At 44.8% G+C, this 15,412-nt stretch overlaps 1 protein-coding gene across 2 annotated transcripts in view; it reads left to right on the top strand.

Moving 5' to 3' along the window:
* Positions 1–15,412, top strand: part of TP73 (tumor protein p73) — a 68,850-nt gene that overhangs the window by 39,515 nt on the left and 13,923 nt on the right. For both annotated transcript variants that reach the window (XM_082230102.1, XM_082230101.1), the window contains exons 3-4: positions 13,701–13,887; positions 14,470–14,585. In XM_082230102.1, the coding sequence (XP_082086228.1) occupies positions 13,701–13,887; positions 14,470–14,585 (303 nt within the window). The remainder of the gene's footprint in view (positions 1–13,700; positions 13,888–14,469; positions 14,586–15,412) is intronic.

Below are 15,412 nucleotides of genomic sequence, written 5' to 3'. Positions count from 1 at the left end.
GGCTACTGGCTGTGATGGCTATGTTCTGCCTGCATGTCTCAGAAGCAATTGCTGGGATACCAGTTTCTGGAGCTCACAAGTGGGGAGAATGCTGTTCCATTTGGCTCCTGCTTGTGGGCTTCCCATTGGGGCATCTGGTTGGCCACTGTGAGAAAAGGGTTCTGGACCTGATGGGCCAACAGGACTGTTCTGAACATTTCATACTCGTAATGCATTCAAAGGAAAGAGAAAAGAAAATTCCCCATATTTGAAGAATCCAACCAAGTGCCTAATTGCATGGGATGTCCATTTGCATAAAAAAATAGCAAAGCCATCACCTGTCCCTGTCACCCCAAAAGTGTGTCTTACACCTGGTTTTCGGTTTACACCTAGACCAGGGTTTGGCATATTTCAGGCTAGTCAGTTCTACTCTGTTTTTTACTAGAACAATCAAGATTTTTCCAACCAGATGCAGAATAGGTGTTGTCAGCCATGATACAATACTTCACAATATGAGAATGATTATTTATTGCCTCTCCTTCACCCTCTTCTCAGCCACAATGTCCACAGTATCAGCTACTGCTGCTGCTGTTTCCATTTCACTCCATATAGGACAAATACCAGGGACAGCTCCTTTGAAAAATTGCCAAATCAAAAGGCCAAACAACAAAGAACACCAGTCAGCTGTAATGATCCTTAAATGATCTGGTCTTTTCTCCTTGTAATAAAGGAAGAGGGAAATGGAAACAAAGAGCACGGTTCTCTTTTTATACCTAGACCAGGGTTTGGCACATTTCAGGCTAGTCAGTTCTACTCTGCCTTTTGCTAGAACCCCCAAGATCTCCCAACCAGATGCATAATTGGTATTGTTGGCCATATAATGAGCCCAGTGTTTGTTGGTGCCCCCTAGAATTGGTAGGGTGGAAAGCAGGGAGCCCAACAGTAGGGGGAGCCAGAGCCAATGACAGGCAGAGCTAACCCATTCCAGTTTTACGCCAATCCTCCTCCCTGCTGGGTTCTATAAGAACAACACTGAGATTAAAGAGGAAGAGGAAGCTGGCGGGCCATGCTGCCCCTCAAATTGAAATAGGCCATTAGAGATCAGCTCGGAGACCCAGCTTAGTGCAGTGGTTAGAGTGTTGGACTAGGAACTGGGAGACCAGGGTTCAAATTCCCACTTAGACATGAATTTTACTGGGTGGCTATGGGTCCCTCACTGCCTCTCAGCTGCCTCACAGGGTTGTTGCGGGGATTAAATGAGGAAGAGGGGAGAACTATGTAACCCACCTTGAACTCCTTAGAGAAAAGGTGGGATATAAATGCAAAAGATAAACAAAAATAAGAATAGTTGAGGTGTTTCCAGTTAAGACACTTTGTGGTTTACTTTATTTATTGGATATATAATCCACCTTTCATCTTGAAGGAGACCAGGCTGGCATCCTTAGTTTAGCAGCCGGGAGCCGGAAAGCACTTGTTGATCTGCTTCAAAACACCCAGAGATCCACCAGAATAACCCAGTCTACTTTCTGCTCAGCCTAGAGTGCAACACAAGAGAACCTCTTCCTCTGATTTCAGCCCACTAACCACTCATTAATTGGGCCCCATCATTAGTGTTTGCAAATGACGATATAAATCGCAGCCCAAGGCCCTCCTTGCCTGGAACTTGTTTTCTTACAGGGTTTCTCGCCCTGGGCAGGTTGCAACAAAGCAAGGGGAAACGTTTTTAAAGCAAAAATGGAACCGCTAACCCAAAACAGTCTTACAATATTGTAGCGACTGGGAACGTCAGGCTCGAGGGCCAAATGCAGCCCTCAAGCCCTCTCTAGCCAGCCCTCGAAAAATCTTCCAGAGCCACACCCTTCACCAGCTCTGCTCTGCATCCTCCTTCAGTGTCTTGCTCTGACTGAAATGTGCCCTTGAAATCTGGCAATGCCTTTTGCTTACCGGGATGATGGAGGACAGAGTGGGGTGCCTGGACGTCTGTGCAGAAACTAGACCACTGTACAATCCACTTCTATTGCTTTGATCACTTTTACCTCTGGCCCCGCCTTCCCCTGGCATGTGGCCCCTGGGAGAATAGGTGGCCCTTGAGCTGAAAAAAGCTTCTTGCAATATTGCCTTGTCATAATTACGGATACAGTGATACCTCAGGTTAAGTACTTAATTCGTTCTGGAGGTCTGTTCTTAACCTGAAGCGCCACTTTAGCTAATGGGGCCTCCTGCTGCTGCCGTGCCACCAGAGCCCGATTTCTGTTCTTATCCTGAAGCAAAGTTCTTAACCTGAAGCACTATTTCTGGGTTAGCAGAGTGTGTAACCTGAAGCGTACGTAACCTGAAGCGTACGTAACCTGAAGTGTACGTAACCCAAGGTAACACTGTGTATTATTGTCAACAGCATGGGCTCCGAGAGGGTTAATGGGATCCGGAAAAGCAGGAATCAGCTCTCCATCTGCTCCCAGTAATTTTGAAACTGACTTGCGTTGCTATACTTCCCACCCCTCTCTTTTTCTCTCTCCAAGGGGTTTAGAGTGGCCTGTGTTGTCTCTCCCCTACGGCCAACATGTAGTTGGTGAAAGGACCACGGCTCAGTGGAGGAGCCTCTGCCTTGCAAGCAGGAAGCCACAGGTTCAGTCCCTGCCATCTCCAGATAGGACTGGGAGAGACTCCTGTTTGAAATCCTGGAGAGCTGCTGCCAGTCAGTGTGGACAGTTCTAAGCTAGGTAGAGTAATGGCCTGACTCAGGATAAGGCAGCTTCCTGTGGTCCTATGCGTTCCATTGGGGCAAGGAGTCTAGAAGTCAATGTGGGTGGAGCAATGTCCCAAACCATTGGTTGTTTTCTCTATCCTACATCCAGAGAAGAAAGTTTGGAGTTCAAGGATGCCTTTGGCCCAGACCAAAACAAACAAACAAACAAAAAACATTCAGGATGCAAAGCAGGAACAGTGACAGATACGGCTGGGAAGAGGTTGTGTGACCTAGGGAGACTGAAGAGGGATTCCCCGGGGAATCAGGAGGTGCCTTACATGTGTTCATCTGTATCCAGCCTTCAAATCCCTGCTTGGCCATAAAGTTCACTGTGATTTAGGTGTGATTCCTGCATTCCAGGGGGTTCAAGTAGATCACCCTTGGGGGGGGCAGTTCCTTCCAACTCTGCAGTTCAATGAGTCACAAGATGACATTGGTCCAAGAACTTTCTCTCAGCGTAATCTATCTCAAAGGGTGTGTTTTTTGGGGGGGGGAATAATGGCCTAATTTGGTTAATTTTTTGTCATTTGTTCCTAAACGATCCTTTTGTACATGATTGTAGCTAAGTGGTAGAGCAGCTGCTATGCAAAAGATCCCAATGCTGATGACCCCGGAGTCAGAGCGATTTTTAATAGCACCTGCACACACGTTTTGGATGACCTAGAAGGTGCCCTGATTTAGTTGGGCGTCAGACTCAAGTACTTCTAAATATGGGCTTCTAAAACGATGTCTGGTAATCTAAAACAAAAATAGAATTACTTTTTGCTCCAGAGCAGTTGTTTTTTATTGCCAGCCAAATGTATGCAAATGTGATACTAGTCTATTAGTTGGTTACAGGTAAGACTTCTTTAATAAGATAATAGCTGCAATTATTACGCATGTCTGATGAAGCATGGGTGGGCAGATCAGTCTGTTCCTGTTCATTCAGAAACCCAGTATGTCCTGGTTTTCCATTAATCTGCAATTACTTAAATATGCATTTTAAACATATTTGATAGTTGAGAACTGCACCACAAAATTCAGAGAGAGAGAAACCAGAGGCACAAAATCTGGGGAATAACTATGTTCTGGTTGTGCATATTACTATAGAACAAGGGAGGTAAAAGTTGTTGCTTTTTAACCTTCAGATCACAATGCCATCCCCTGCTCTACCCACTTTGCCTCTGGCCCCACAGACCACTGGCATTTGGGATTGACAAAAGGTATCCCTGCTCCTGTTTCTACAGAGATAGTCTCTTGCTACTCTCTCTTTGCTTGCTTCCTCCCTCTAGAAGCAAAGTGCATGGCTTGACTAGTCCTTACATGGCAGGGCACGTTTTTGCTGTCAAAAACATTCCTCCCATCTCCCCACAAAATGCAACCCGAGCACCAAAACAACACACACCACCAAAAAGTCCCTTAAAAACACCAGCTCACATCAAAAGCTCCCAAGGAATGTTCATCACCTGCCCAAACATGCCCTTCCAGGTAATATCCCAGGATTTAGAATGTGGTACCTAAGAGAGAAAAGGCCGGTAAAACCTCAGGTTTTGCTTTGCTTACATCTCCATAGACACTTGGTGGAACCCCATAAGCCTACAAGGAGAGCCCTGCTGGATCAGGACAAAGGCTGGGTTAGTCCAGCATCCTCACAGTAACTAACCAGATTCCTCTGGGAAGCCCGCAAGTAGGACTCTCCCTGTGCCAGAAAAGCAAGGTTCTCTGTGCTATAGTCCTTGCTGAGATGGCGAGGTGCTTTGTCAAAAGTTTTTTGAAAGTCCAGGTAATGGTTTGTCGACCAGATCACCACTATCTATGTTCTCGTTGGCTCTCTCAAAGAATTGTGTATTAGTCCTTGCTGAGATGGGTACCAATTCTGTAAATTAATTTTTTTAAAAGCAACTCAATTTGAAACAATGTTATTTTGACTTTTCACTTTAGATGTGAAATAGTCTAGAGTCAGCACTGCCTTTGGGGGGTTATTGCCTTCACTTCACTTGGATGTGAATTACAACTAAGACATACACACCCCAACAATGACTTGGGGGTGGGAATCTTACATTCCTTTCAGACATGGAATCCTAACAATTATCTTCCTCTTTTTTATATATACCGTAAATGCTATTCTGTCACCACCATGGTGGGTTCCAACTAGCCACAGGTAACAGGAACGCAAGGAGTGAGAAGAAGGGGGAGAGATACCCCACAAGCCAGGAAATCATTAATTTGAACTAGGCTAGCCAACATAAATATCATACTTTCTTTGTGCAAAATTATGTTGTACATGTTTTGCCTCTCACGGTGGCCCACAAATTGCTGCTGCAGATTGAACATGATAAGAGAAGCATTTAGGATTTTTATGATGTTTTATGGTATTGTTTAAGAAGTCTGATGCAATTAAATCTTTTTTTAAAAGAAAAATGGAATGATGGGTATTTTATCATTGCAGCATCATGTACATTAAACAATTGTTAGCTGCCCAGAATGTGCAAAGAAGGAAGAAGGCACATATAGCTTGGACACCAACAACAGACAACAGAGCACTGCCACAAAATGTTGCACTGTGAAGTGCTTCTGTCCAGGGTTCCAACCAACCCGCCGGTCGGTTGCTCTTATACTCAAATGTCTTAGCAAGGAAGGATGTAGCCCAACATAAACGTATGAGCATAAAGAGAATTATACATTATACATAACCGCCCTGAGATCTACAGGTAAAGGATGGCGTAATCAATCAATCAATCAATCAATCAAATTCTTATGCTTTAATCTGCATACTTCTAGACCTGGGGTATGAAAGTGTTTGTTTTTTTAATGCAAGGGCTGCATTCCTTTCAAGACGGGGCAGAAGACAAAGTGGGCGATTCTCCCGCCCCTCCTAATTTAATCCCCACAATAACCCTGCGAGATAGGTTGGTTTGAGAGGCAGAGGTGGGATTTTGAACCCTGGTTTCTCCCAGGTGCTGCTACTCTAACCAGTGCATGGCCTTATTATACCAATCTGCCAAAAAAGGCTCCTTCTGTATATTTCCCGCATCCCTACTGACATCAACTAATGTCTCAAACTCTATTTTTTTTTTTTTATAATATTTTTTATTAGTTTTACAAAAGTTTTTATAACAAACAAACACAAAAAAAAACAAACAAACAAACAAACAAAGAAGTGTGGTTTCATAATATCATTTCATAGACTTCTTTCCTCGGACTTCCCCATACCTCCCCTTTCTGCATCCTCATGTCCAAATTTTACAGCAACTTATACATATTTTTCCAACTCTAATTTATTATAGTCCTTTCTTATTCTAATCTTATATTACTGCAACCCTTTATCTCTGTCGAATCTCGACATTCTAAACTTCCTCAAGTTTATAATGGTCCTTAAGATAAATCTTGAATTTCTTCCAATCTTCTTCCGCAGTCTCCTTCCCCTGGTCTCGAATTCTGCTCGTCATTTCCGCCAAAGTCATGTAGTCAATCACTTTCATCTGCCATTCTTCCACGGTGGGTAGATCTTGTGTCTTCCAATACTTTGCTATCAATATTCTTGCTGCTGTTGTTGCATACATAAAGAAAGTTCTATCTTTTTTTTGCACCAATTGGCCGACAATGCCCAAGAGAAAGGCCTCTGGTTTCTTAAGGAAGGTGTATTTAAATACCTTTTTCATTTCATTATATATCATCTCCCAAAAGACCTTAATCTTCGGGCACGTCCACCAAAGATGATAAAAAGTACCTTCAGTTTCTTTACATTTCCAACATTTATTGTCGGGCAAATGATAAATTTTTGCCAGCTTGACTGGGGTCATGTACCACCTATAAACCATTTTCATTACATTTTCCTTTAAGGCACTACATGCCGTAAATTTAATTCCGGTGTTCCACAACCTTTCCCAGTCAGCTGACATTATATTATGACCGATGTCCTGTGCCCATTTAATCATGGCTGGTTTAACTACTTCATCTTGTGTATTCCATTTTAACAGCAAGTTATACATTCTTGACAGATTCTTAGTATTGGGTTCTAACAATTCTGTCTCAAGTTTTGATTTTTCCACCTGGAAGCCAATTTTCCTGTCTTGTTTAAAAACCTCCGTTATTTGGTAATAGTGGAGCCAATCTTGTACTTTGGGTTTTAGGTTTTCATGGCTCTTTAGTTTCAATCTCTCTCCATCTTGTTCTAGAATCTCACAATACTTTGGCCATCCGACCTCCATATTGAGTTTCTTGTGGGCCTTCGCCTCTAAAGGTGACAACCATCTAGGGGTTTTATTTTCCAGCAAGTCTTTATATCTCGTCCAAACATTGAACAGCGCTTTCCTTACAATGTGATTTTTAAAGGCACTATGCACTTTAATTTTATCATACCATAAATATGCATGCCAACCAAATGCATTATTAAAACCTTCTAAGTCCAAGATATCTGTATTCTCGAGGAGCATCCTTCTGTATATTTCCCGCATCCCTACTGACATCGACTAATGTCTCAAACTAATGTCTCAAACTCTAGTCCTGCCTGTGAAACTGCCTTAATGTCTCCACTGACCCATTTATGTGAAAAAGGACCATTCCTTGTTTTCCAACCTCTCCCCAGTTTCCCTGCCAGCTTCACTGTCCATTTGTGAGGAGTCCAATAATCCCTCTGGGGTTCCCCTTTGGGGAAGGGTTGGGGATTATGGGGGGGGGGATTTCCCCCTCCCCTGGCCAGGTGTTAAACACATGGATGACTCCTGTCAAAGGATCCCTTTCATGGCCGACATTCCCAGGCACGTCCCCAGCATGTCTTGGAAACGAAAAAGTTCTGGGACAGCGGAGGTGCTTTACGCTAAGCCGCTCAGTACAAATTATCTCGTTATGCCATGTTATGACATGGAGAAGAAACCTTTTCTTGAGCAGCAGCAGCAGCTCAGAGCCTGGGGGGGGGGGGAAGGCTGCCACAACCCCACACAGACAAGCCTCCTCTGATAACCCTGTCAAGTCCCAACAGCTCCTGCGAGGCCTCCAGAGATTCTTCGAAAACAACAATCCCTTTTCAGCGGCACGTGCAAAGCGTTGCTGCATTCGGAGGGAACCTGGATGGGCCACTGGCCGTTGAAGGTGCTTTGGGGTTGATTTATGTGGCTGGTTATTCCTATTGTTTTGCTCGGTGCAGCTCGGAAAGGGAACCTCATGTCTTTTGTACATAGAGAGGAAGCGCATTGACAGACATTGATGCAAGTGGCCCTCCCAAGTGGAGACTTAGCAAGCAGCTAGGAAGGGTCATGCCCTCTGTGCATGTTGGGTAGGGGGGCAGGGATGGCCCACCCAAGAGGCAAGGTGAGGTGACCACCTCAGGTGGCAGGATCTGTAGGGGCAGGAGTAGGCGCCTCCAAGGAATGCATCGCCCACTTCTACTGCTTCTGCAGAAGCAGCAGCTACAACACACTCCTTGGAGACCAGATCTGTGACTTCCTTTGCAGGACACCCCCCCCCATGTTGTCTCAACAATGGCCACTTGGTGACTAGGAGGCACTGCTGGTCTCCTCCCATCCGTAGGGAGGAAATGGTGGGGGCTGCCCTCTGGGGTCCTCTGGACTCTGCACTCGCCTGGTGTGATTCAAAGTGCCCCCCTCCACTGCAACAGCCTTTGATTCCCACTTCAACCACCAAGTATGGTTGATTTGATTCCCCTCCCCTTGATGTAGATTTTTACTCTATCATCTGTATCTGTCTGTCTGTCTGTCTCTCTATCATCTATCTATCATCTATCTATCTATCTATCTATCTATCTATCTATCTATCTATCTATCATCTATTTATTTCTCTCCCCCCCCATTGTTCCCAATGTAGATCTTAATTTTTCATCCTTTTCCCCAATGCAGATCTTTATTCCACCACAACCCTTGTTCCTGTGTAGCTCTTCATTCACCCCCTTCTTCCCTGGCTGGGGGGCGTTTTGTGGTTCGCCTCAGGTGCCAAAATGTATTGGGCCAGCCCTGTGGGGAAGGAATAACCAGCAAAATCCTGTGACAGCCCCCACCTCCCTCATGCACTGAAAGAACAACCACCTTTTCTCAGCATGTTCAGAAAATACAAGGGATGTAGAGCCCATCAGAAACTGCCCCTCAAACAGGGGCGCCAACTTGAATAAAATACTGTGGGGGCCAGGTAAGCCCCACCCCACATAATCAATCACATGAAACAGCAGATGCACACCATTTGAATGACAATGCCCATCAACTTTGGGGGGCCCTAGCCCCCTCAAGTATTTTATTGGGGGGCAGAAGGGACCGCGGCCCCTAGGTGTTCACTCCTATGTCCTCAAATGACTCCACCTTGAACTCCATACAGAATGCTTTTTCTTTGGCACAAAAGGAATGGGGGGGGGAGAGAATTATTAGTTTTCATGATAGCAATTATTCAAAATTTACTGCTCTTGTGCAACTTTTGGACTGATGGGCTTGGAATGTGACAAAAATTAATCAGGCAACAAAGCAGGCGAACTGTATAAACTAGGAGGAGTGTCAGTATAAATTGGGATTTTCCTTACATTTTTTATCCAAAATCTGAAGTCTGTCTGTAACAGTGGCTTGAACTTTGTTAAGACCAGAAAATTAACTATTGCATTTCAAAGCTGGAGTCTTTCCACTAGGAAAATGGCATTTGCACTTCTGCTGTGTACTCTGTTGGGTGTGTGTGTGGAGGGTTTAGAAACTATGGACTATAAGCTTGAAGTTGACATAGCATGCAGATGCGCAATGGGATGAGGAGGAAAGGGAAGGGAGTCGAGGAAGAAAGTATTCTGCATCATGGGGATCTCCCTTCAACTGAGTTCAACTGGGTTTCAGGCAGGGGTCTTTCCCAGCCCTACCTGAAGATGCCAGGGACTGGACCTGGGGGCTTCTACATGCAAAGCATGTGCTCTACAACTGACCCATGCCTCTTTCCAGATCAATGCAGAGGGGAGATTCGGTACTACACCAATATCCCACCAGATGTCCAAACATTAACAAAGAGGGTTGCCACCTTCTTTGTGTGTGTGTGCCCCAGAGGCTCTAATAGCAATGTGGCAGGGGGTAAGTAATGGGCTGTGCAATCACTTGCTAAATTATCAGTGTCAGGTTGCCATTGTCTTTACCTGTTCAAAGCTATTTTTCTTTTTTTGGAGCTGGGTATTCTAGATTTTTCAACAGTGAGGTCTTGTTATTCTCGGCTTCCACCTCAAGCCAACTTGTCCCAGCAGATCCATGCAAGGAGCAAACTCAGTGTGAATTTTTGGGATCTCTGAGCAAAAGTGCTTGCTCTGGCATGTTGGGGAAGCCCCTCCCATTCTCAGTCCTTGCCATGAAAGAGAGAGAGAGAGGCCAACCAAATAATCAGGATACCACTGGTGGGTGCAGAGGGTGTGCCTAATAGAGGCTGGTCCACAATGGGTGGCAAAGTGGGCCTGTGGTCTTTGCTAGGGATGTTTGCACTTCTTGGACCACTACTTGAACCGAAATGCAGCTGTCATTCAGAATTTGCATTTTGCAGGGCTGCTCTCCTGCCAATGTTTGCAACAGCAACAAAAAAATGCATATATGGGGGGGGGTACATGAATTATAAATGAACATGTTAGAGAAAAATGACATACACAAATGCATTGTACAGTATATGGGGAAATTGCTAGCAGAAGTGTGTACCTGAGTCAAAAGCATTAATTACAGTAGGTCTACTGGGAGAAGGATTTAACTGGATACAACCATGTGCATTTGTACTTTGTCTTATGTCATGTGGTGGTACCCTGCTCAGATAGCTTTCTCTGTAGACAGACAGAGAGACAGGTAGATAACTAGCATGAGCTGTGCCTGGTGGTGATGTATCTATTGACTGAACGCGACATAGCTCCGCTTCTCGCTCCTGATCATACACCTGCATGTGGCTATTGAAAACAAAAAGGAGTTTGGCAAGTAGAATTATGTATAATTTATTATTTCAAATTGTAATTAGTTGTACTTAGTTATACTGCATTGTTTATACAAAAGTTCAAAGTAGCTTACATTTAAAACTAACCAACTACCCATCAAACTATGGAAATGGTTTAAGTTGACTTGGGCTGCATATACACTATGCAGCGCAAAAATGAAGTTTTTCTCAATCTTGAGTCATTCAAGCTCATCTTCAACATGCTGTTTCCATCTAGATTGAGTCTAGATCCTGCTGCCCACAAGGGTTGGTGCAGCTACTTGATATACATCTGAAAACCCTCCCCTTGATTAGGTTAGCCATGCCTTTTCCTCCTTGTACCTGCCTGAGGTGAATGAAGGAGGAAGTGGCGATTGTGATCTTGGTATATGTCCACACCTGCACAGTGTCATCGGACAGGTGTGGATGCATCTTCCCTCCATTGCCGGCCCCGCCTACACCTGTTTTCTAATGGACATGCTGTGGAGTAACAGAAGATCAATCTGCAATGAGCTTTTATTTTCAGAATGAAACCGATTCCTCAGGAAACATTTGCCCATCCAAGGCAAAGAAAGAAAGAAAGAAAGAAAGAAAGAAAGAAAGAAAGAAAGAAAGAAAGAAAGAAAGAAAGAAAGAAAGAAGACGTACTAAATCAGTCTCCATTGATTCCAGAATAAAATGGCATGTGTATGCAGCCTTTGAGTACTTGTCAATCAATTTCTCCCTGTCAGCATAACCTATTAGATGATTGGGATCAAGTGGAACTATAACTGGATGGGTGGATCAAAAGAACAGTAGATTGAACTGCTTTGTATCAGAGATCTGCAATACTTTTTCTTCTATTTCATTATCACTTTGGGGTTTTTTTTTAAAAGGATCCTAATTTGTTCCATTATAACTCAACTGAACTTAGTATTAGATTTACATTCCCAACTTTCTTCTAAGGTGCTCAAGGTAGCATATAGTGTTAGGAACAACCCTTAGAGGTAGGTTAGGCTGAGAGATTGTGACCAGTACAAGGTTGCTCAACAAGTGGAGGATTTGAATCCAGGTCTCCCAGATCCTAGCTTAGCCCTCTAACCACTACACCATACTGGCATTAATTTAGTTGTTTGTTCATTTGGATTTTGTATTCATTTTGTTGATCATTTCCTCTTTTTTCTTTTTAAAACAGTTTTTTAAATAAAAAAAAAACTTTTGTTTTGGAATCCAGCAGCAAAGCTGGATTCTGGAGCCATTCCACAAGACTCCCCCCCTTTCAGACCCCCCCCCCCAATTCAGCATTTCTGAAGGGGGAAAATGGTGCCCCCCCACTAGTAGTTTTCATTTCCCCTCTAAAAGAACTGTGCAAGATCAAGGGCATTCTGGGAGGCAGTAAATGATGACCACTAGATACAGGACTCAGCTACATTTGTAAAGATAAAGCACTTTATATGTGTTATAACACTATGACACTGACAGAACTTCCCTGTATGAAGTTTGCAATGTGTTTAACTGAATTGCTTCTTTGATGTATCTAGATCCAGCCACAATTACAGATGTCAGCTCTATAACCACAAGCACCAAAACACACCAGTGCTTCCCTCACACCTCTAATAGGAGAACAAATGGGCATGAGCTCCAGTTCCACATCTGACTCGATAATTCATTCCTCTCTGCATTAATTTCAGAACATATCTGAAAACTGTACTGAGAGGTACACATTCAGCCAAATTTTCCATTTGTTCTGAAATGAATTTTGTAAAGGGCTATAACTCAGTGGTAGATAACTCATCTGCTTTGCACGCAAGAGGTCTCAGATTCATTCACTGCCGTCCCAGGTAGGGCTAGAAAAAAACCTCTACCAGAAGTCCTGGAGCGTTGCTGTTGGCCCATGTAGACAGTCCTGAGTTAGCCAGACCCATGGTCTAGCTTGGAAGCTTCCTATACAATCGTACCTCAGAAGTTGAACAGAATCCATTCCAGACGTCCGTTCAACTTCTGAAATGTTCGACATCCAAAGCGCGGCTCCTGCAGCCAATCAGAAACTGTGGAAGCCCCATCAGACGTTCAGCTTCCCAAAGAACATTTGAAAACTGGAACACTCACTTCCGGTTTTCGATCGTTCGGGAGCCAGAACATTCAACTCCCAAGATGTTTGGGAGCCGAGGTACGACTGTATTTCTTTGAATGCATATCCCTACTTATGAATGCTCCCACTTGATTTAGGCATGCTACATTCATAAGTAGGAATGTGCATTCATAAGTAGGAATATGCATTCAAAGAAATACAGTCGTACCTCGGCTCCCAAACACCTTCGGAGTCAAATGTTCCAGCTCCCGAATGATAGAATTGTAGAGTTGGAAGGGATGCTGACGATCATCTAGTCCAACCCCCTGCAAGGCAGAAATATGCAGCTGTCTCATACGGGGATCAAACCTGCCACCTTGGCATGATCAGCACCACACTCTAACCAACTGAGCTATCCAATGCCTGTCGAAAACCTACAAGCAGGACCCTCGCACAAGAGTGCTCTTCCCTCCTGTGGTTTTAAGCAATGACTGGACCTAATGGTCAGGGGTCCCTTTACCTTTTTTATTCAGAAGCATTATGGCCTCTGACCATGGAGGAAGGCTACTGTTGCTAGTAGCCATTGATAGCATTATTCTCTATGAATTTGCCCAATCCTCTTTTAAAGTGGTTCAAGAGGGTGGCCATTGCTGTCTCCTGAAGGAGTAAGTTCCATAATGCCTTCTTTTTACCTGTTCTGAATCTTCCAGCCTTCACCTTCATTGGATGTCCACAAGTTTTAATGTTGCCTAAACTTTTTATGAACACTTTCTAATGCTACAATATCTCCTTTGGAGGTGAGGTAATCAGTATTCCAAAAGTGGTTGCACCATAGGTTTGTAGAAAGACATCACAACTGATTCTGCAACTTGGCAAATGCAAAGGTCAGTGCTGGTTAGGAGGAGAACAGGTTTTCCAAATCCACCTTCCAAGCAGATGGGTTGTCCCCTCTTGGTGGCCGTCCATGGAGAACGAATGAGAAGTTCTAGCACACGCCCATTCACATTTGCACCTTGTTCCTCTTTCCAGTATTCCCCGTTGCTCAAGAAGCTCTACTGTCAGATTGCGAAGACGTGCCCCATCCAGATCAAAGTGTCAACGCCTCCTCCTCCGGGGACTGTCATCCGAGCCATGCCAGTCTACAAGAAGGCAGAGCATGTGACAGAAGTGGTGAAGCGGTGTCCAAACCATGAGCTCGGGCGCGACTTCAATGACGGTGAGATCAGGTTCAGCAGGAAATGTATGCCGTTGTTTCTCAAGAAGTTCTGGAATGCATTGGGTTGTCTCCAGCTATGATTTACTCAGAACAGACCCACTGAAATCAGTGGAACTTAGTTATCCATAGGACCATAAAACTCTAGAGTTGAAAGGGACCCAACAGGCCATCTGGTCAATCTTCATGTCTATTCGTTTCAATGTGTCCACTTTGAACAGGGCTCACACTGAATATGACCCTCTGCCCCCTTATAATGGGTTGTCCATTGCGATTAGTTTGGCAGAAGGCAGTGAGAGCAACACTAGGCGGCACCAGAGCCAATGAGAGGCAAAGTTCATCCCTTACTGATGTCAAGACCGCAGGCACATCAGGGCAGACTGAGGTTGGTAAGTTGGATTGCTTCCCCCCAGCAGCCAGTCATAAGGACAATCTTGTTGGCTTACATTACGATGGGTCTTGGCCTCACAGGAATTTCTGCTGTTGATGTTGACATTCCGTTGAGTGGCATTTCTGGCTTCTCCATCCAAAAAGGCAACTAAAGGAGCAAATACTTGCAGTTAAGCCTGCTTTTTGTCTTCACAGGTCTCTCGGCTCCTGCAAGCCACTTAATCCGCGTGGAAGGCAACAACCTATCTCAGTATGTGGATGACCCTGTAACTGGGAGGCAGAGCGTGATGGTTCCTTATGAACCTCCCCAGGTAATCTGACTTGCTAATGGGGGGGGGGGAGCAAGGTTTGAAGCAATAGGCATAATTTCTCTCTCTCTCTTTTGCGGGTGGTGGGTGGAGGTTGCTAGACCTCTTGAGGATCAGAGCCAGAGGGAGGAGCCTGGGAATCCGCAATGTTGATTGGAGAACAGGGTGGAGCTTTCAAGAAAAGCATGCTTCTCATGTAGAGGCAGCTACTGGCAGACTGAAGTTTTAAATTCACTATTCTCACCACTATATGGTAACAGCCAGAGGTTTCACATACACACAAGCCCTGCACTCATCTCTCCATCCAGGCACACAAGAGGCAGTATATCAATCACCTAGAATAAAATATTGGAGGGGCCCAGGGAAGCTCTGCTCTGCATAATCGATCACATGATGTGGTGCAGTGCACTATTTGAATGGCAATGCCCATCAACTTGGGGGGGCCCTCAAATATTTTATTGGGGGGACCGAAGACCCCTTGGCCCCTAGGAGTTGGCTCCTACCATCACAGTCAAGAAGGAGGGCAGAACAGGGCCATTGAGAGCTATTGTGTGAGGATAGGGGAAAGGGTGTTGTCTGAGAAGAGTTTCAAGGGCCATATAGAAAGACCCTTGAGGGCCACATCCAGCTCTTGGGCCTGAGGTTCCCCACTCCTTCTGCACAGAGTGCAGCCTCCCACTGTGTGGGAAAGGAAGAGGACACCGGTGCAAATCAGGTTTCTCCACTTCTAAGGGCCAAGCTTCTAAGGGACTTGGGTGGTGCTGTGGGACTCAGGTGGCGCTGTGGGTTAAACCACAGAGCCTAGGACTTGTTGACGGTTCGAATCCCCG

This window comes from Podarcis vaucheri (assembly GCF_965113315.1).
Source record: "Podarcis vaucheri genome assembly, chromosome: 7".
Classification (NCBI taxonomy): Eukaryota; Metazoa; Chordata; class Lepidosauria; order Squamata; family Lacertidae; genus Podarcis; species Podarcis vaucheri.
The sequence above is the reverse complement of the archived record's forward strand: the minus strand, read 5'-3'. Positions and strand labels throughout refer to the sequence as shown.